Source organism: Stegostoma tigrinum, chromosome 27 (genome assembly GCF_030684315.1).
Source record: "Stegostoma tigrinum isolate sSteTig4 chromosome 27, sSteTig4.hap1, whole genome shotgun sequence".
NCBI lineage: Eukaryota > Metazoa > Chordata > Chondrichthyes > Orectolobiformes > Stegostomatidae > Stegostoma > Stegostoma tigrinum.
In genome coordinates, this window is record NC_081380.1 from 18004595 (window position 1) to 18026575 (window position 21981).

A 21981-nucleotide genomic window follows, 5' to 3' on the forward strand; every position below is an offset into this window, starting at 1 on the left:
AGTCATCGTAACCATTTTTTTTCCATTGGTAACAATGTAAGTAAAGAAAGAGTAGATAGATATGTAATTAATTTTAGGGATTTGGTCATAGTGGGAAAAATTCTTGTTCTGAATCAAAAGTTTTCAATAAAATAATTTCCTCAAATATGTTCTTTCCTTCAGAAAACTTGAACCAGTTACTCAGCTTTATGTCAGCGTGGATGCAAGTACAAAGGATAGTCTGAAGAAAATTGATCGCCCTCTTTTTAAGGACTTCTGGCCAAGGTTTCTTGAATCCCTGAAGGCCTTGGCGGACAAGGTATGGAGATTATTTATGTAACTTTACTAATGTATAATAAAGCTTTTGTTACACGGGATGTTCTGGGAATGGATGGTGCTGTGTTTTGTTGAGGAGTTGCATTACTCCAGACACAAGGTGCTGCTTCCTCTTTGAGGAGAAGCAGCTGGTCAGCTAAGGGCCCCAGCGCAGCAGGGCATCAGAGTAAAACCAGAACCCAGCAGACGATTACAACTGAAGACCAAGGTGAACAGAGACTCTCACTGGTTTAGATAAGCAGCTCTGAGTGCAATGTTCACACTCATTCCCAGTGAATTGACATTGCAGTGCAGTGCAGTATGAGCACATCCATTCTCACGTGGCCATGTGCCCAGTGATAGAAAATTTCCTTCAAAGGGTGGCTTTTGAGTTTCATCTCGAGTGACATTTGAGGTTTAGAAATCTGCCATTTAACATTTGGTTCCAAACAGTAGGCCAGCTTTTCTTTGAAACAAAGTGAGCTGACAGTTGACTTGCCTGGTAAATGCAGCTTCCTGGTTTTCGATGTCCTTGTGGGTTTCCAGCTGGCATTTTTAAAAATAAAAAGTATGAATTGGGTGTCAGTATCAGGGAGAGGTTCTGAACGTTGAAATGAACAGTCGTCCTAATCCATTGTGCCATGTCCTGCTCCCAAACATAGTATCTGATTTCAATGCAGTATGTAATTCAGAAGCTTCTCAGTAACAGAAGGAGGTGAGTCTCTCCCATTTGTTGTAGAATGATATAGTCTCACTCTCATACATAATCTCACTCCTGCTCTCGTGCACAATTTCACTCTCTCCTCTCTCTCTCACACAATCTGTCACACTCTCCTGCACAGTCACATGTTAAAATTCCTGATCCCGGCCCAGTTCACACGTGCAGACCCAGTGATGTTTTGTCCATGATGGAGGATAGTTATCTGACTGGATATTATAACATTGCAACATCAAGGCACTAAGTGTAACAGAGTTTGCTACATCCCATCACATCTACTTTGCTGTCTGTATTGTGTGAATTATATTTAAAACATTGGCTGACGGAATATAATATCATGAAATGTGATTCATCTTTGTAGGAAGAAGAGAGGGAGAAATAAAATGTTTGTGTTTAAAATGGTGAGACACTATTGAATATTATTGCCCAGGGGTTTAGGGTGATTTTGTACACAAATATCAGAAACTTAACATGATAGTAGAGCCAATAAACAGGAAGACAAATTGGTAAGTATGGAATGAACTACCAAAGGAAGGTTGATGCAGGTACGATTACAACATTTAAAATATATTTGAGTAGGTATACAAATGGAAAAGGTCTAGAGTGCTGTGGACCAAACACAGGCAAATGGAACTAAATTAGCTTGGTCGGTGTGGACGAGTTGGACTGAATGGTTTGTTTCTGTGCAGTATGACTCTATGAAGGGGATTGGGAATAACAGAAATCCTGATTAATAGCACACTTTTGTTGATACGGTGCCAAGTAACACAGTTTCCTGCATACTGCAATGTATGGATACATCAATGTGCCATGTTGATAAATAGTGCAGCATTAAGAAAATATTTCTGATTTGGACAGACAAAAAGATCATTATTGATTTACTTTGAGTTGAATTGCAAATCAAAGAGCTCTGTTTTCAGTTTTCATACTTTGATGCATTAGCTTTTTATTGGTACAGGTATTTCTGCTATAATGCAGTTTCATTAATGTGAATTGGCTGAAATGAGATTGATGAATAGTGGAAGCTGTTTGGATAGTGAAACTTTCTTCTGTACAGTATAGCGATTTCCCCCAATGCGATCTTCTATAGCATGAGGTTGCACAAGAATGCAACTATCTATATGTTGTCGTGTATTTTGCCCAATATCCGAGCTACCACATTTTCCAAAAGACTACCAGTGCCCACTCTTCACCACCTGCAAATTTTAATCTTACACTGACAACTGCTGTGTATGTTCAGTAATTGATCTAATAAATCCAACTGACTGCTTTAATTCTTTTTAAGTTTGTATCTTCCTGGCTAAAAATTGACATTACATTTACATTTGTTATGCACCAAGATACAGGTCACAGTTATATCTGCCATATTAATATTCACTTACAATATATTCACTTTATATTCACTCTTGCAAAGAGTGTAGGGGGTCTTCTCAAACTCTAAAAGACACACCACAAGGACGAGAGTCTTGCTTCAGCAGTAGCACTTCTTTATTCAAGCTTGCATTTGATTACAGCAGGGAGTGCTCCATGACAGTCTCACAGGATGTTCAGGGAGACTCTGATCACGTTGGACAGTCCCCGACCTTTAATAATATACAGAATATAATCAACTGTGCACAAAACGTAAAACCGTGTGCAAACGTAATGTGGCCATGGGCAGAATTAGTGGTACAAACCAGTTAAAACAAACTGCAAGATAACCAAGTGTGGAGCTGGATGAACAGCAGGCTAAGCAGCATCTCAGGAGCACAAAGACTGACGTTTTGGGCCTAGACCCTTCATCAGAGCTTTGTTATCTTGGATTCTCCAGCATCTGCAGTTCACATTACCTCTAAAACAAACTACAGTTGTACTGTACTTTAGCAAGGTAAAGCCGTTACTTAGACAGCCAGACATACATTAATTGAAGCAGAATGTGGTGAAGATAAGAGTGTACAGATGCTATGAACTCTAGCTTTTTGGCATCTGTCCTACGTGACTTCTCAGGCAAGGGAAAGACAGGTTGCAAATACAGCAGTATGTACTGACTAGATTCCCTACAGTGTGGAAACAGGCCCTTCGGCCCAACAAGTCCACACCGCCCCTTGAAGCATCCCACCCACACCCATCCCCCTATAACCCACTCACCCCTGAACATTACGGGCAACTTAGCATGGCCAATCCACCTAACCTGCACATCTTTGGACTTTGGGAGGAAACCCACGCAGACACGGGAAGAACATGCAAACTCCACACAGACAGTCGCCCGGGGTGGGAATCGAACCCAGGTCCCTGGTGCTGTGAGGCTGCAATGCTAACCACTGAGCCACTGTGCCGCACTGTACTGTTTCACAAAGCTAAAGTTTCCCTATTTGAGCTTCTAGTCATGTATTATTTTAACTCGTTTCTGCATATATTGACAGTCTGAACATACAGGTATTCCATAATTGCTTCCTTTTTGATCTCCAGATCAACTTCACCAGTCTTCTGCAAATGGAGGGTCATAGCCCAGGGAAAAAGGCCCCATGCCCAAGCATTCATTCTCATCATAATTGGGACTGTTTGATATGCAATCGGGAAACGTGGGAGCAGGCTTTTGTCTCCACTGGGGGAAGATTGCACATGTTAGGCAGGTTGCTTGAACCTGTACTACAGTTATAACAAGGATGATCTATAGTGGGTCAGGATGCTCCACCAAGTCCCAGAAGGCCACTATCCAGATCCAGGTGGTGGGCGTGGGGGTTTGCCCTTATGGGATTGATTCTTTATCCTGTGATAACTAACAATCAAGTCCTGGGTTCTGAGTCAGAACAGAGCAGTCTTTAAGTTTTAATTACTGGGGTGGCGTCTTCATCTTCCATCCTTCTCCCTGGATAACCTGACTGTGTTTGTGTCCTATGGGTATGTGGCTGGCTGGTGGCAAAGGGCTCCCTCAAAGGGAATGAAATCTGCTGTTTTAAGAGTAGTGTCGATGTCTTTCATTTATGAAAGCTTAGTGAGTGGACACATTGAACAGTTCCTTTTTGTTAGAGTGGTATTTATTTCTGTTGCATGCATGAAACTGAAGCATGCAGTTTGTGTTTTTAGTAGCTGTGGATAGCCTGGCTTTGATGTAGCCGTTTGTGCTAACTTTCAGATGGAATTGAAAACTGGAATATGAACCAAAATGTTACCAACTGCACTTGACGTAGACGTAGAGAATGATTGCTGCATGGGGTAATAAGTTTCAGTAGCATTAAATCTCTCTCCAGTTGGTGATATGCTTCTTTTTGCATGCTAATCTATTTAGAGGATAGGAAATAATCTTTAGCCATTTTTACTTCATTCTATTTAACACTCTGGGTAGAAGTCCTATCTCTGGGAGCTCTCAGTTCTGAGCTCAGCAGCAATCAGTGTCAATGTAGGGACTACAGTAGTCCCAGCATGAGGGACCGGAATGAGAGATAAGGGATGGAAATGTTGCTCAAGCAAGACTAGGGAGCCCTGACAAGGGAGAACTCACTTGAATTTTGCAAGAATGGTGAATCTAGAGTAGCTGGGTTGTGGAAGAGAGCACCTGTTGGAGGGTGAATGACCTATGAAGGAGAATCCTGTCATAGGTTGAGGGGCACCGTCCCTATTCCATACCTTCTACTGGCCCCCACAGTAGAAATGGGCTTTTCTTGTGACAGGTTAAATTCAGCTGGTGTAGGGGTGAGGCCCCGACATGGTCATTAATATCCACATAAGAGCCTCAACTTGCCCAGGATCAGGTGGACAATTCAATGCTGCTCCTACTTTTGGAAAAATTTGTGGTGGGGCTGGGCAAGAAACAGCCCTGTCCACGAACATTTATAAAATCTATGCTTTTATCAACAATTTCGGCTTCCCCGTTCCTCATTTAGATCCTGGGAAAAACAGTATTTTATTCCTTTTGTGAATGTTATTGACATGAGGTTTTTCTCTGATAATCGTTGGGTCTTAGTTTTCTTCTAAACAGTTATACAATGTCTACAGTTTGGAAACAGGCCCCTTGGCCCAATAAGTCCATGCTGACCCTCCGAGCATCCCACCCAAACCCATCCTCCTATAATCTACACATCCCTGAACACTATGGGCAAATTTTCATAGCCAATCCACCTAACCTGGACTGTGGGAGGAAACCAGAGCACCTGGAGGAAGCCCACGCAAACACCGGAAGAATGTACAAACTCCATACAGACAGTCATCAAGGGTGGAATTGAACCTGGGTTTCTGGTGCTGTGAGGCTGCAGTGCTAGCCACTGAGCTGCCCATAACTTGTTGACTCCTGGTGATTTCTCTGTAAAATATTTTCAACTTCTGCTCTGTACCTAGCTGGTTTTAAAGCTCTACTGAAAACATTTTGGAAAAGTGTTTTTATTTTAATCATTCCCCAGAAAATTTCAAGCCTGTTTCTTGATCTTCACGATTCCCATGATTTTCTGCTGCAGCGCTGTAGGAGCTGCTTTCTTGTGGATAAAATTTGAATCCATGACCCCCACCTGCCAGACTGCATGGGATATGAAAGATTCTTTAGCACCACATCAAAGAAGAGCAGAGGAGTTATCCCGTGCCTTGACTGATGTTTGTGTCTCAATCACAAAATAAATCCTCTGGTCATCATTGCATTGCAGTGTGTATATGTTGGGTGCCATATTTCTTACAGCACTGCAGCGACTATACTTCAAGTTCTAATGTGTTCTCCCACCTCAACTGCTAAATGCACTTCTAATATGTTTGGGTTTTGACAGTAAGGGTGAGTGAAGCTCTGGGGGCAGAAAACACTTCTCTTGTTTTGACATGAGGGCTAACATGACCTTTTTAATAATGTTCTGATTACATCATGAGATAGTTGGTCCCATTACTTATGGGAGAAAGAGCATTACAGGTTGGATGATTTGGAGAATGCTGTTTACACAGTTTGAATTTGAGATTGGATTCCTTTCCTGACTGCACGATCTCCCTGATCAGGTGACACTTCTTGGAAGGGCTTCTGGTGGATGCGCACTGAAGCGATTGCCTAGTTTCATTGTTTTGTCATCTTTAAGGTGGACTGTAAAATAATTACTTAGAACAAACAGGAGTAATGTATGCATATTGGTGATCAGAACTTTTATGGTGGTTTCTATTGAATGTTAATTACAATGCTTAAGGGAAATCAGAAGATAGCAACTTTGCAAATTCATAGTGAATGATTCATTTGGTAAATGAGTTTGGATTTTATTGACTTCAAATACCCCTGCAAAAACGATCTTTAGTCAGTTAATTAAAAAGCAATGTGCAGAATTTGTTTCATGCTGTTTCCATAAATCCAGGATAAATAATGAAAAATGTCTAGCACACTGTTTCAAATATCTATATTGTTATTATTTCTTAGATTAACTATATTTTTTCTCCCATATTTGTTTGCATTTTACTTTTGTATGTACTCTAAATAATTTCTGTTCTGAAGACAGTTCTAATGAAAGTGGTGTTGAGATTTAAATCATTTTATATTATAACTTGCATTCACTTTGTTCCATTGCTTTTATTAATTTTCTCAGTAATTCTTTCAAATATTCCCAAAGGAATAGTTTTAAACTGCCAATTTAATAAATAAATGCTGTGATTGAATAATTACCTGTATATTTAATTTTTTTGTAATGCATAAAAGTTTGGAAAAAATTTATAATGTCAAAATTGCACACTTCCAACTCTTCCAATATTTACACTCTGCTCTAATTTACAAAATATTTGCATAACTCCTCTTCTGCAGCAGTAGCAAAATCATTTTTAGATGTACGGTTATAAATTAAAAAATATAGACCTCTTGTGTAATTTTATGTCTGAAATTTGTAGACCAGTTTAAAATACATAAAAAAAATTGATCTCCAATTTCCTAATATCCAACAATGCTCTACTGTAGAATGTTTTAATCCATGCGTTAATGTGTACTTTTAGCTTGAACTGTTTAACTGTCCATTTTGGCTTCTGCCAATCAAAGTTTGCACCAACTGGTCAACTTACTGTTCTATATATTTTGCACAAGAATAAAGTGACAATTATTAAGCTGACAGGAAGCACCTAGTTGAACACATTTGAAGTCTAAAACTGAATAGATACAAATAAAAGGCTAGTATCTTCTTAGTTTTTGTAGTATTATCTCAAGTTCATACTGTGACTGTTGTTTGTTCGGATCTGAACCGATATATCTTCCATTTTTTACTTGCCAAATTTATCTGGCCCTATGATTCCACTTTCAGCCATGTTCTTCTTCCTTTGTATGTTATCATGCCTGCTTTGATTTACTTTCTTGTTTGACTGAGGAATAGTGATAAAATCTTGTCTCTTCCCAGGTTCTTAGGTTTGAATTTCTCACGAATGAGCTCCTTGTTAATCTCAGATCATTCTATGGTTCTATCTATTGCGTGCATCATCAAACTTCTCCAGAGCTTGAGCACCTCCTCACTCCCTCACTCTGACATCTGTTCCCAATTCTTATAAATCTTTTTAGTCTCCTTACCATTGTAGATACTACTTCAGTTTGCAATTACTACTTCACTGCTCTCTTAAAATTAAGACCGTTGTCATCTGTCTAGATCGGCAGCTGAGCACTAACTAATGACTGACAGTGGCAATATTTTTCTTCCCTCTGAAACTTTCCCACCTGATTTTACTATCTATTATTTGCACCATCCAGATTTCAATGGCTGCAGCATAGTCTATTGTTCAGATCACACTTTGGCAACATCTCCTGGTCTTCTGTTCCTTTTCCTTTTGACCACCTCACCCTGTCCCCTAGGTCTCATCGCTTCTCAAAATCCTTGTTGGTGGTTGTGCTGTCAAGCTCCATCATTCTGATGAAAGATCATCCACCTGCGACATTAATTATATTTCTCTCTCTGTATAGATGCTGCTTGACCTGCTGAATATTTCTTACATGTGGCTTCCTCTTTACTCCAATTTATATTCTACCCGTTCATCTGCAGAAGGGGTCTGAAGGGAATGTTGACAACCATATTTGACTGCATAGTCACTTCGTTACTGCCAAATTGTCATCTCTGTGCTGTCTTGAATACATCATATCCACCTTTTAAGATCAGAAAATTGAAGCATTTCTTTGGCTGCCAAGGACAAACTCTGGTCTCTAAAACCATAAACCCTCTTTGGATACAGTCAATTCTGAATGAGATTGTAGGTGATTTTGAAATGCTGTTTAAGAGAAGCCATTCAGAGTTTGCATTAATAAGGCCACTTATTTTCATCTGTTTCTACCTTAACTCCTTCACTACTGAAGCTCTTAGCCATGCTCAAGTATGACAAGATTCTTGTCAATAAAAATCCATCACTATATTCCAAGATGTGTAAAATACAACTGTTTTTGTCAATTGTACATAACGCAAGTTCCCCGCCCTGTTCCCCTTCAGAAAAATGTAGTATATTGTCCTTACAGATTTCCATTCCACGCCCCCCCCAACCCGTCTGTTGAATTTAAAGTCTGTATCTTCAAGTTGCACCATAGACTTGGTCCTCATTCCCTACCTCTGATATTTATAGTCTGAATGAAAGTGGCATACAAGCACAAATTTGCTAATTGATAAGTTATGTGAAATCACTCTCTTTTGGAAAGGAAGGAAATGGTATAAAAAAATTTTGTCACAAAGCTGCAGATTACATTGGTGAAAGTTATTTTGGAAAGGCTTTAACATTAATAAAAATAGGCAGTGCGGAAGCTAAGTTATGCGAATGGAATGTAAAGCTGACCTTTTTGTACATTATTACATAATGTCAGTCATAAATCTCGGAACCTGGAAAAAGAAATAATTCATAAATGGAGAATCCAGAGCTTAGCACCGTGAAAGGCTGAACGTGCTTCATTAATATACATCTACAAAGTCAAGACAAAGTCGTCAAAGTATTCATACAGAATGGATTTTTTTTCACATTCCATGGCTCCTGTTGATTATTTGGCTGCAACAATACACAAAGTTGATTGTCATGTTAGGGTTGCCATTTTAGTCCACTAATTAATTAGGTGCAATCCAAAAAGGTGTGCACTTGCTTAAATAATTTGGAATGCCATCTTTCAGTGAAAGATAGGAGAGGAATTCATATTCTACTTTGAATGAATATGTATTTTGCCAGTTGATTACTTTATAATTAGATGCAATTGATGACCCAAGTATAAATGATTGTCCTTTGTGCTTCAGAAATAAATGGATTACTCTGGGAATTAAGAAGTAAACTGTTGGGACAGTGTGGCTTGAAGAGTATCTATTGGAGCAATAAAACCTAAAACTAATAGATTGTAATTTTATGACTAGATATAGCAATAATGAAATAGAAAAACATTTAAGTGTTTGAGAGTGGCACTCTGGTGGCCAGTGGTGCGGTGGTAACATATTCCAGAGTCCCAGCTAATGCTCTGGAGTTTTAGATTTGAATCCCACCACATCGGATTGTGAAATTTAATTTGGTTAATTGGATTTTTTTGGAAACAAAAGCTAGTCTAATGGCAGCAGTGAAACCATTATTTTCCACAAAAACCCATCTAGTTCGCTAATGTTTTTTAGGGTGATAAATAAATCCAACATCTTACCTGCTCTAGCTTATATGTGAGTCTAGACCCACAGCTACTGACTTTTAAATCCCCCGAAGTGAGGTAGAGAGGTAATCAAATCTCCATTGTGCATCAGAAAAAGAATGAAACCGGACCAACTATCCGGCAGCAACCCAGGCAGCGGAAATAACAATGACAGACCCAAACTGGCCGACCCATCAGCATCGTCCTTACTAACATTTTTGTGCCTGTACGTATACTGGAAGGCTTTCCCTTCACATGGGTCAAGCAACAGCCTGACAGATCCCACTTACAGATTCGTACCTTACAGCCAACATCCTAGACACCACCGACAGAATCTGAATGTATGACCTGTACTGCTGAAAGGGTAGTATTGCCAGAGGTGGCAAAACAGTGATATACAGCGAGCAGGGAGTTACCCTGGGAGTTTTCAAAATTGATCATCAGCACTATGAAGTCTTATGACATCAGGTCAAATGTGGGTGAGGACACCTTCTGATTATATATTTCCCAGCCCCTTGTTTGATGAATTTACTCCTCCATATCGAACGACACTCAGAAGAAACACTGAGGGCAGCACAGGCATCGAGTGAATGCTGGGTGGTGACTTCAGTGTTCATTAGCAAGCATGGCTTGACAGTAGCATTTCTGGGTCCTGAAGGACATGACTGCGGACTGGGCCTGCAATAGATGGTGAGGGAAACAACCAGAGGGAAAATCCTACTTGACCTCATTTTGACCGATATACCTGTTGCAGATGCGTTTGTACATGATAGTATTAGTTGGAGTGACCACTGCACAGTCCTTATGGATGAAGCCTGGTGTTTACGTTGAAGATACCTTCCATTATGTTTGGTATTACCATGCTGCTAAAAGGTATCGATTTCAAACCGCTCCAGGAACGCACAACTGGGCATCATTAGGTGGTGTGGGCCATCAACAGTAGCAGAATTGCATTAGTTTTCAAATTCTAATCTCATGGCCCAGTATATCTCCCACAGTATCATTGCCATCAAGGTGTAGGATCAACCACTGGGCTGGTGAAAAGTGCAAGAGGGCTTGCCAGGAGCAAAAGGTGTCATGCTGGTGAAACTACAGACTAGAACGACTTGCACACCAAAAGTGTAAGCAGCATGTGATAGACAGGGCTAAGTGATCCCAGGGCCAACAGACCAGATCTAAGCTCTGCAGTCCTGTCACATCCAGTTGTAAGTGGTGGTGGAACACTGGAAAAGGAGTTCCACAAATGTTTTCGTTCTCATAAGGCAAGTCCAGCATATCAGTACAAAGATAAGGTTGTAGTATTTGCATCCACGTTTGTCCAGAAATGCTGAATGGATGATTAATCTCTGCCTATTCTTAAGGCCCCCAGAAGTACAGATGACAATTTTCAGAGAATTCATCACCCATAAAGCACAAGTCAGGACAGTTGAGGAACACTCTCCACTTAGCTTAATGTGAGCAGCTCCAACAATACTCAAGTACCTACACCATCCAGGATAAAGTAGCCCCCTTGATTACCGCACTATCCACTTGGCAGCAGTGTGAACTGTCTATAATATGCAGTGCAGTAACTCATCCAGGCTCCTTTGATACGACCTTCCAAAACCAGCAATGGACAGCAGATACGTAGTAACACCACCACCTGCCAATTCATTTCTAAACTCTACAGCATACTGAATTGGAAATATGTTGCTGTTTCTTCACTATCAATAGGTCAGATTGCTGAAACTCCCTTCCTAACAGTACTGTGGTTATATTTACACCCCAGAGACTGCTGTGATTTGAGAAGCAATTCACCACCACCTTTTATGGGCAACTTGGGATGAGTAATTAATGCTGCTGAACCAGCAACACTGGTATTCTATCTAATATGTGAAGAAAAGATGTAGGATTAAATTTTTAGCATTTTGAGTTCATTTACATTGAAGTACTGAGTTCAGGCTAATTCTGTTTCACGTTGGAGCCAGGTAAATCCCTGTTGCGATTGCTTGGGAAATAATTAGAAAAGGATTTCACATCTGGAAATATAGGATTGTTGAATGCTCCCCCCCCACCCCCGACCTGCCCTGCTTAAAAATTTGATTACAGCTTTCAGAAATGCACTGAATGCATGCTGTTACAAATTGAGCACTGCATAAGCCGTTCTCTTTGGAACAATGGTATTTGTGACTCCAATAAATGATCTGATCATGTTGCATTTAAAAGTACAAGTAGTCCTCATTTAACGTTGTACCATTTTAGTTTATTTAGTTTTTGTGTAGTTTACTGTTCAGAGCTTTTTTATTTTGTTTTGCATCACCCTTCTGCTTTGGTAGTTTGTGCTTTGTTGATTTCTGTTACTGTTGACATCAGAATCCAGTATTGCGTTGCCTACATACCAGACACTTTCTCCCTTTTCAGCTACAGGCAGAGCTTTACTTTGCTATTGGCCTTGCTTTCTGACCTTGTCACTCAGCTTAAGTGCCTGGCCCTGTCCTTTGCTTTGTTTTCCGACTTCATCTACTCCCAGTCTTGCCACCCAGCTTGTTCCATCCTTGCCTCATTTACCATGGGTCTTGTCTCTTCACCGCCTCATTCTGTCTCAACCCCAACAATTCCTACCTCTGACTCCAGGTTTGGTCTTGGCTTCACTTCAGTCAGTGCATCCAGTTGCACTGACTGATTTCTGTCACTAGATGGAGCCAGTCAACATTCCGTGCTACATGCAACATTCATGTATATTTCAAATTAATTTTTAATTTTGATTTACATATGTATCAATTTAGCCATTTAAAATTGCAAGTAATATTGAATTTTAACTTGGAGGATGGAGCTAGAGTTTGAGATTTATCAATGATTCCTGTGAGAATTAATACTTCATTTAATGAACCATTGTTTAAAGAAAACTTTGAGAAATTCAACCTCCATTCTAAGTGAAGCCTTTTTTTAAAATTGTGCTGCTAAATAATTGGTACATGTTAGAGATGTAAGAATAATACTACCTGTGATTTGAAGACAAATCTTGGAATCATTTGGGAAATAGCTTGAAATGGCAAAGGAGAGAACGTAGGATCTTTTCGTAGATGTGAGCTAAGATTTGCCGAAGGTTTTTGTCATTGGCACTTCGAAACAGTCACTAACGGAAGAACCAGTACTTGTGATGAGCTAGAAACCAAAAGAACTGCTGATGCTGTAAATCAGAAACAAAAACAGGAGTTGCTGGAAAAGCTGAGCAGGTCTTTTAGATTGGCTTAGATTCGATTCCCTACAATGTGGAAACAGGCCTTTCGGCCCAACAAGTCCACACTGCCCCTTGCAGCATCCCATCCCCCCATAACCCACACACCCCTGAACACTACGGGCAATTTAGCATGGCCAATCCACCTAACCTGCACATCTTTGGATTTGGGAGGAAACCCAAGCAGACATAGGGAGAATGTACAAACTCTACACAGACAGTTGCCTGAGCCTGGAATCGAAACCAGGTCCCTGGCACTGTGAGGCTGCAGTGCTAACCACTGAGCCACCATGCAGCAACTGTGAAGAGAAATCCAAATTAATGTTTCAGATCCAGTGACCTTTCCTCAGAACTGGACTCAATGGTAACGTGAACTCTGATTTCTCTTCACAGATGCTGCCAGACCTGCTGAACTTTTCCAGCAACTTCTGTTTTTGCTACTTGTGATGAGCTGGTTGGCTTCTTGTATGCAGTGAAACTCTCTGAAATTTCTGAGCATTGAATGATGAGAGAGATTAGTTTTTGGGACTGTCCAAATTGTCTGTACAGATTTTTTTTGTTTTCCTGGGAAGTGGTATCACTGGCAAGGCCAGCATTTATTGCTTGTTCCTAATTGCCTTTGAACCAAGTGGTTTGTTAGGCTGTTGCTAAGGGTAGTTAAGAATCAACCATTAGCTATGGGTCTGGAGTCACATGTAGGCTGGGTAAGAACAGCAGGTTTCCTTTTTTAAAGGACATTAGTAAACTAGATGGGTTTTAATGATAATTGATAGTCCTTGAGATCACCATTATTAAGAGTAGCTTTAAATTTGAAATTTATTAATTAGAACTTAGAACAATACAGCGCAGAACAGGTCCTTCGGCCCTCGGTATTGCGCCGACCTGTGAACTAATCTAAGCCCCTCCCCCTACTTGGACTCCTGTCCCCAGCATATCAGTCAGAACCTTTGGATTACTAGGCCAGTGACCTTACCACTCCACCATTTAACTTTCAACGTATAGCTAGTCTTTTCTACATTACTGTCTCAAAATTTGCTTGAAGCTGGTATATCCACCGAGCTATTTCAGTCTTGATACTTTCCCATTCAATAGTGACCATTGGGAAACCAACTAGCCAAAGTTTGGACACACAGATGCTTGGTGCTTCACTTCATCTGAAACTAGTTGTTCTGTATTGCATCCTGAGAGAAATTTGCAATTTTTACATTTCTGTTTCAGTGAGTTTATTTCAGTCATATGTGCAAGTTAGTTACTTAAAAATAACTTTTTACTTGGGGATGACGTAGGAAGTAACATAGGAATCTGATGTCATATTTTCTGCAGTGGTATGACATTTGTGCAGTGAGGATAAGCGGCATGTGCCAGGTGATAGTCTTGTTGAACGGCTGAAAGCAATAGTTGTGCTTTCATGACTATTGAAAAGCACTTCACCATTGATGTCTGAGGATCACAACTGCGTCAATTACTTGTGTACTATAGTTACAAAACCAAGGCAGGTGCAGTATACTCTGTGATTTGTCACTTCACTTTCTAACACCACAAAGTTTATTCAGCATTCACAAGGTGTAAGTAAAAAATGTAATGGAGTGCTCATCCCTGAAGGATGATTATAACTGTAATAAAATACAAGAAGCCCCATGTCATCCAGGCTTTGTTTAATAGGTGCACCTGCAGTATATGGGCAGGAAGCACTGGCGGTGGGTTAGCTCAGTCGACTGGGTGATTGGTTTGTGATACAGAGGATACCAAAGGCCTAGGTTCAATTCCTGTACCAACTGAGGTCACAATGTAGGTGGTTGCCTCTCGCCTGAGGTATGGTGACCCTCTGGTGAGACTTATCACCCAGTCATGTCTCTTTCACCAATGAGAAAGCAGCCCTTCAGTCCTCTGGTATTATAGTGATTTTATTTTTTTGCCCCACTTGTGATGCATGCCATTCAAGCAACAATGACGTGGTAACATCTTTCATCCAGCGTAGAATCCCTACAGTGTGTAATTAACATATTTGGGCAAGATGTACTGACTTCACTGTATCTCACTGTTGCTGCTATCTCTGTTTTCTGTAATTCCTTATTTAACACTATTTTGTGAGCATCATAAACACAGATTTCAGTGTGTAAAGGAGGAGGTACAAGACCACAGTCTTGGCGACTAGAGATGAGCTATAAAATAGGTTATTCTGTGTTTTTGATTGGAGTGCTCTGGAAATGGTGGCAGTAGCATACTAAAATTCATGAGAAATAATGGGCTCAACAAATATTAATTTTGTGCTGAAGAACAGTAATTGTTTACAGAAAGGGACATAGCACAGGTGGTGCAGGATTAATTATGGATGTGGATGTGTATGGAGTCTCTCACTGAGGTTTTATCAAAATCATTTCAAACCCCTATACACATCTAATTTATCCCCTACCATCTGTTTATTAACAGTAAGAAAGAAAGCACAACTTGTACTTCAGTTGAAAATCTGTTACGGCCATATAAATTAGGGTGTTGGCAAATATTTTCAAATAAAATCCTGCCTTTTTGCAGTCCTCAAAAATAAGTTTCTCAGTATGTATATCTTTTTATGTGACAAATTACAAATTCTCAAATGAGTGATGTCCTTTTTTTTGTTTTGCATAGTCAGCACAATCTTACTACAATTGGCATCATGATTCTTCATTCTTTGTTCACAGCATGGATCCTTGAACCATTTTCAAGATAAAGTTAGATTTCATAATGTTTTAATAAGTTTGAGAGCAAACATTTTCCTGTGAGCTATACACACAGGCACCTTTTAGGTACATCTGTTGTCTGTTCAGCATTGCAATGTTATATCTTGGATCATATATTTCTATTCCAGGCCATTTTCATTACTTCTAATTGGTAGGCTAAGGGAGTTTAACCTTCCTAAGAGGCTGAAGAGGTAAATGTAAGAATTTATTGATAATAGGAATTTAAAATGTTGTACTTCATAAAGGCTAATCTTTTTGGTCTAGAGATAATGGGAACTGCAGATGCTGGAGAATTCCAAGATAATAAAATGTGAGGCTGGATGAACACAGCAGGCCAAGCAGCATCTCAGGAGCACAAAAGCTGACGTTTCGGGCCTAGACCCTTCATCAGAGGACCCTCTGATGAAGGGTCTAGGCCCGAAACGTCAGCTTTTGTGCTCCTGAGATGCTGCTTGGCCTGCTGTGTTCATCCAACCTCACATTTTATTATCCTTTTGGTCTAATTCCTTACAACTGAATGTTTAATCAAATGTAAATCTTCTGAGTTTTCCTGCTCAGTTCAAATGAAACCCAATCTGGAAAATGATTCAATCTTTTGCTGACAACATTGGGCATCTATTCCAGTTGCTCTTCCAGTGTCTGTCCAATATACAATGAAGATGAATATTAACACCAGAATATTGAAGGGCTAAGTGGCCTACTCAGCACCTACTCCTTATGACCTTGTATCTTCCTAATAGAATTAACATGCAGAAAGGGGCCAGTTACGACCTTTTCTGATAGCAAATGTCAATATTTTAATTGCTGGTACCAGTGAAGCAGAGGGACTATTCTCAACAAAATTAGATATGTTTGAGCTTTGAAGACAATAAAGCTTTTTGAAGGAAATGGAAGTAGATGGAAGTGAGATACCAAGAATGAAGGTTGAGACTGATTATCTCTTACCGCCTGACTTAAGGAAAATGAGGGTCAAATGGATGAAAGTTAAGAATGAGATAAGTGACAGTGAAGCAAGTAGAAGCTAGCAATGGAACAGCTGATTGGATACTTGATGGCTGATTTTGAAGGATATACAGTGAGGAATCAAAAGAGGAGGAATCGGAGCCAAGAACAAAGAATAAGTGATGGGTAGAATTAAAGAATGCAGCTGAAGGGGAAACCTCATAGCAATCTCACTACAAAGTAGAGTGTTGGGAGGTTCTTGTGTACAGCCACCCCCTCCACTGGGTAGCTCCATGTTGTACTGTTGGTATGCTGCTGTCATCAGATTTTCTCCAAGTTGTATTGATTTTTGCACAAATTTTATGTTAATTGCCATGTTGCACTTTACTTTCCCTGTTATTAAATGTAAGCTGTTATTGGAAGCCTCTTTACAAACTCAACTGTTGGTACATGAACACTTTTGAAATCTTTTGAAGTCTGAAACTTTTGTCAGTAATTGTCTGTAATTTGTGATTAATGTTTTGACTCTTAGTACCCGAAACAGCCCCATAAATTAATTCTATCCGACTTGAGTGTTGCTGTTGTACAAGTGCCGTGAACACACATCATACCAGGAAACTAAGCTTGTGCAGTTTTCACAGTATGCAATATGGATGTAAAGTCAATAGTATACCTTAAACAGCTTGGGTTAAGTATATTTTAACCAAAAATGGCATTAAATTCTTTATCTAAGCCATTTATATTAGCACTGTTTGAAATTGTCAATGATAAATAACAATAACTCTTCAATATTCAGTTAATTAGCCATATGATTGATATCCAAGCAAAGATCGATGATAAATTGCTTTTAAAGAAATTTGCATGACTTATGATTGATAGTGCAGTTCAGAAAATGGTAAAGGGATGAGCTTCATGCTCAGCCTAGCCATGCTTGAGCAAATCTAAACAGTGACGGCAGATTTTGGAAGAACTTCATACTGACCTAAATTGCCTAGTTGAAACCTGCAATAGTTCATTATGTAATGACAACAGGTTGAAATTCAGAACTGCGTTATATGTGCAATCCTGTTTTCATTGTGTATTACTGCATGTCATGACTGCATGTCATGACTGCATTAGATCGAACACATCTTCATGACTTAATGAGTGATATTGTAAAATAGTTTAAAGCGGTTGATTCTTCGCATTGATTTAGTTTCCATGCAGTATCACCTGTTGCCAATCTGTGAATGATGAAGACTGTCATTAATGATGTTAATTATTCAAAATATTCAGAAAACTGGGAGAAGAAATAAATTGGTCATTTATAGGTTGGCAAGTGAAAAACAAAATATCAGCGTTTGGGCCTCAGAAATTTATAATCAGAGACACATCCAAGTTGTTAATAGGTTCTAATTAGGCTGGCCAAATAGCAACTAAAAGGACTGGAGGTTTCTTGTGCAGCAACTTTATTGACTATATTATTCACTCGCCCAAGCCCAGCAACTTCCCTTTTTTGGTATCTAGATGTCAATTAATAAGCCACAACACCACTGCCCATTTAACCTTAATTACTTGTTAACAGTGCAGGCAGAAATAACATTTACTATTATTATGGACTTCTAGCAAATGCAGTGATTCTTTTCCTTTCAAGTCGTCTGTAACTCTACCATCTTGTCTTTGATCTTCTTGCCCAGCTAGCAGTGCTTCCATTGTTTGTGTGATATGCTAATTTAAGCTCCACCTGTCACAGTATTCTTCAAGTAAGACGTGGCATTGCTGAAAGAAAGTTGTTCCTAATTTACATCTGGGTTTAGCTGATTAAATCTCCCAGTTGCTACTTAAATCCTTTCTTTTACAGATCCAAACAACTATACCTCCCAGTCGTGAACCATTTCCACTCCCCCTCCCATTCCTTGGACGACATGTCCATCATGGGCCTCCTGCAGTGTCACAATGATGCCACCCGAAGGTTGCAGGAACAGCAACTCATATTCCGCTTGGGAACCCTGCAGCCCAACGGTATCAATGTGGACTTCACCAGCTTCAAAATCTCCCCTTCTCCCACTGCATCCCAAAACCAGCCCAGCCTGTCCCCGCCTCGCTAACCTGTTCTTCCTCTCACCTATCCCTTCCTCCCACCCCAAGCCGCACCTCCATTTCCTACCTACTAACCTCATCCCGCCTCCTTGACCTGTCCTTCTTCCCTGGACTGACCTATCCCCTCCCTACCTCCCCACCTATATTCTCCTCTCCACCTATCTTTTCTCTCCATCTTCGGTCCACCTCCCCCTCTCTCCCTATTTATTCCAGAACCATCACCCCATCCCCCTCTCTGAGGGGTCTAGGCCCGAAACATCAGCTTTTGTGCTCCTGAGATGCTGCTTGGCCTGCTGTGTTCATCCAGCTTCACACTTTGTTGTCTATGTAGCATTCACCCTCTATTTCTGAAACATTTTGTTGATTCAACTCGCAGCACCATGTCTGAATATTTAAAGAGCTATAAGTGCTAGCTTCAGTCATTTTTAAAATTGTGTTAAGACAGTAGTTTAATTTAAAATTGGGATATCACATGCAATTTTTGGCATCTCCTTACAAGAGAAAACAAACAGTGGAAAAGATCCAGAGAAAATTCACGACATTATGACAGATGAGAATAATGGGAAAGTGGAAGCTTGAGTAGTTGATTTTTTCTTCAAATTAGAACCGAGAAGTTCAAAGAATAACCTGACAAAGAATCTTCCAATATTATGGTCTTGGATTTCTTGTGACTGCATGGAAACATGATACAGAAATGAATGAAATCATCAGTTAGTGTTTGAATGATGTAACTTGATAGATAAACGTTGGTTCTACACAACAAAACTTCCCTACGCTCATGTGTCTTGAGATTCATTATGTTCAAATGAGAAAGTAAATGGAATCTCAATTTAATATATCATCTGAAAGGCAGCACTTCAGAATACAGCACTGCCTTCCTACTCCACTGAATCCATTTGCTCTACCATGTAGAACTCAAACCCACAAACTTCTGACTTCAAGGCAAATCGCTACAATTAATTCAAAGCTGACATCTTATTGTGAAAATCAGTAGATATTTCTGTGCCATTTATTTGCACACATTTATTTCCTCCATTTTTGTTTCATACTTCTAAGCTTCTACAACATGTCTCTGAATTGTAACATTTCTTGTCATAATATTTTAAGTAATAATTCATGACAGTCACGTAGGAGATATACTTGGCGAAATACAGGCATAGAAGCTTCTTTCATGACCCCCTTTATGCATTGTCTCTGTAGAATTAGTTAGTAGTTGAAAAATCATAAATTGGGAAGCAACCACTTTCATAATTGTGTCATTTTGAAACTTTTTCCTGGTGACTGGGTAAGTGTAAGGCCTAACAATCTTATTTTGTTGTGAAGAAGTGCTTTGAGGCATTTTGACAGTGTTATAAACAAAAGTTATTCAAAGTAATTTATAAAGAAGAAATTTCATGAGACCCTCTGCTGTTTTGTTCCTTTTGTTAACAAGCGCCATTCCAGGTTGATTAATTTCAGCATGTATTTGTCAACATGTGTGACTGAACACCTTGGTCTTGTGCTCTTTCTAAAAAAAATGCAGTTCCCCAGCAGTGACCAGTTTCTGCTAAATCACAAATGAGATGGCAAGCCCAGAATTAAGCAATTACTCTTAAGTGCTGTATTGTGTGGGATATTCAGCACCTTTTCCCACCACTTTTAAGAAGTGGAGACAAACATGGCAACAGTGTATTGACTAAATTAATATGTTTATTTGTATCTAACACATAGAAATAGAGAATTATTAAGAGTCTAAGATTTAAATAAAAATAAGAACAGTCCTCAATGAATTACACAACATAGTTCTTGCTGTTTGATGGAAACCAGGGTTAGTCTCATGATGTGGAGATATTTAACCACATGAACTGTAACTGTTCAAGATGATTTCATGACTTGACATTTGTAAGGTTGGTACCAATTTTAATTCTGCCTATAGAGTTTAAATCTACAGGAAAAATGATGAATGTGCTCCCTAAACTTGTGTTGGAAAGTCTCTAATGTTAGACATGCCAGTCATCCATGATCAATGGCACAATAGTCGGGACTAATGAGCAGACGCAGACACATCATCTTGCTGCTACATGCCTGCTAATACTGTAACCATGTATAATATGATTCACAGTTAGCCAGAGCTCCTGGGTCCTGAAAAAAATGTCCAAATCAGTCAATCTGACTGAATTCCATACACTCCAGCTAATTTTGAAGCTCGATAAGAAAAACAACTTTAAGTTTTGATCTGAGCTACTTCTAAACACAGGAACCTCTCCATAATTTTTATTTTTGCCCTGGCGTTTCAGAATCTTCTGCAAATATGGGAACACTGATCCGTTACCTACACACCTGGAAGTTTCCATCTATTGCTTTATCCTCTTAAGTGAAACTGAATGTTTATCTCTCAAAACATGATTATGAAACTGCTTTCTTAGTTTCGTATTCACTTGTATTCGTAGTTTCTTCTACTTTTCTTGATTTAGAAGTTACATGTAATTAGCCAGGATAATGTTTGTAAGGTAGTGAGTTGGAAAGTAGCAATCATTGCATTAAAGATAGCTTGAAGCAACAAGCAATTTAGGGCAGAAGGTTTTAATCTGGTCACGGTTTGAATTGTTAGCTAATGTCAACTGGAGTAGCAGTTGGCGTGTTTCAGTGTCCATTTGAGTGAATGGATTTTAGAAAAAAATGAACCAATAATGTCTTAATCTGTTTACTATCTGGTGACCCTCTTCTGACACATCTGGGGGCTGCCATCCGTCACTAGGATTAGATTGCAATACAAACCATGTCAGGACTGAGATTGCAAAGTGCCATTAAGACACATGAAATTGTGCATGAAGAAAGACAGACTTGAACTTTTATAATGCTGCTTGCAACCTCCTGACACCGAAACACACTTTATAGTGAATTAAGTAGTTTTGAAACAGCATTTAAAAAATGCAACAACCAGATTGCACACAGCACTCCTACAGGACATATGTAGTTGTTAGATATGTACTTTGTATTTAAGGGGGTTTACCTTTACACACACACAACGCATGGAGTCCCTAATGTTATGGCACAGCCTGGCATATGACTGTGAACTGCACACACAGTCAGTTTGCTGTAAATGACATATTAATGTCTTTTATGGTTTTAAATAAATTACCCCATGGAGTTAATTCCTATCGAGTGGTTGATTATTAGATGGTAAACAGCAGTAGAAATAATCATACTGATGAGGCTCATCATACCTGAGCAGTCAGGAAGCAAGTTAATCCACAAGTGAAACATGTGATTAACAGCTTTAATTTATCTAAAGTCCATGAGACAAACCTTTGTCTTTGTCTTTGTTTGTTTTAGCACCTGAGCTTGTTGAAATCACACTTTGCTGGTAAACTCATAAATCCCTAACAGGAGGCTTACTTGAGTTCAACTTACTTGAGTAAGGCAAGTGATCAAGAAGAATGCCCAATAGACAGCAAGGAGGGGAAAGTCAAAAACTTACAGTCAGAATGTC

The 21981-nt window shown here is 39.5% G+C and overlaps 1 protein-coding gene across 3 annotated transcripts in view; it reads left to right on the forward strand.

Annotated features, from left to right (window-relative positions):
* tyw1 (tRNA-yW synthesizing protein 1 homolog (S. cerevisiae)) overlaps positions 1–21981 on the forward strand; it is a 112821-nt gene that overhangs the window by 51172 nt on the left and 39668 nt on the right. For all 3 annotated transcript variants that reach the window (XM_048557258.1, XM_048557259.1, XM_059655314.1), the window contains one exon: positions 163–298. In XM_048557258.1, coding sequence (XP_048413215.1) covers positions 163–298 — 136 coding nt within the window. The remainder of the gene's footprint in view (positions 1–162; positions 299–21981) is intronic.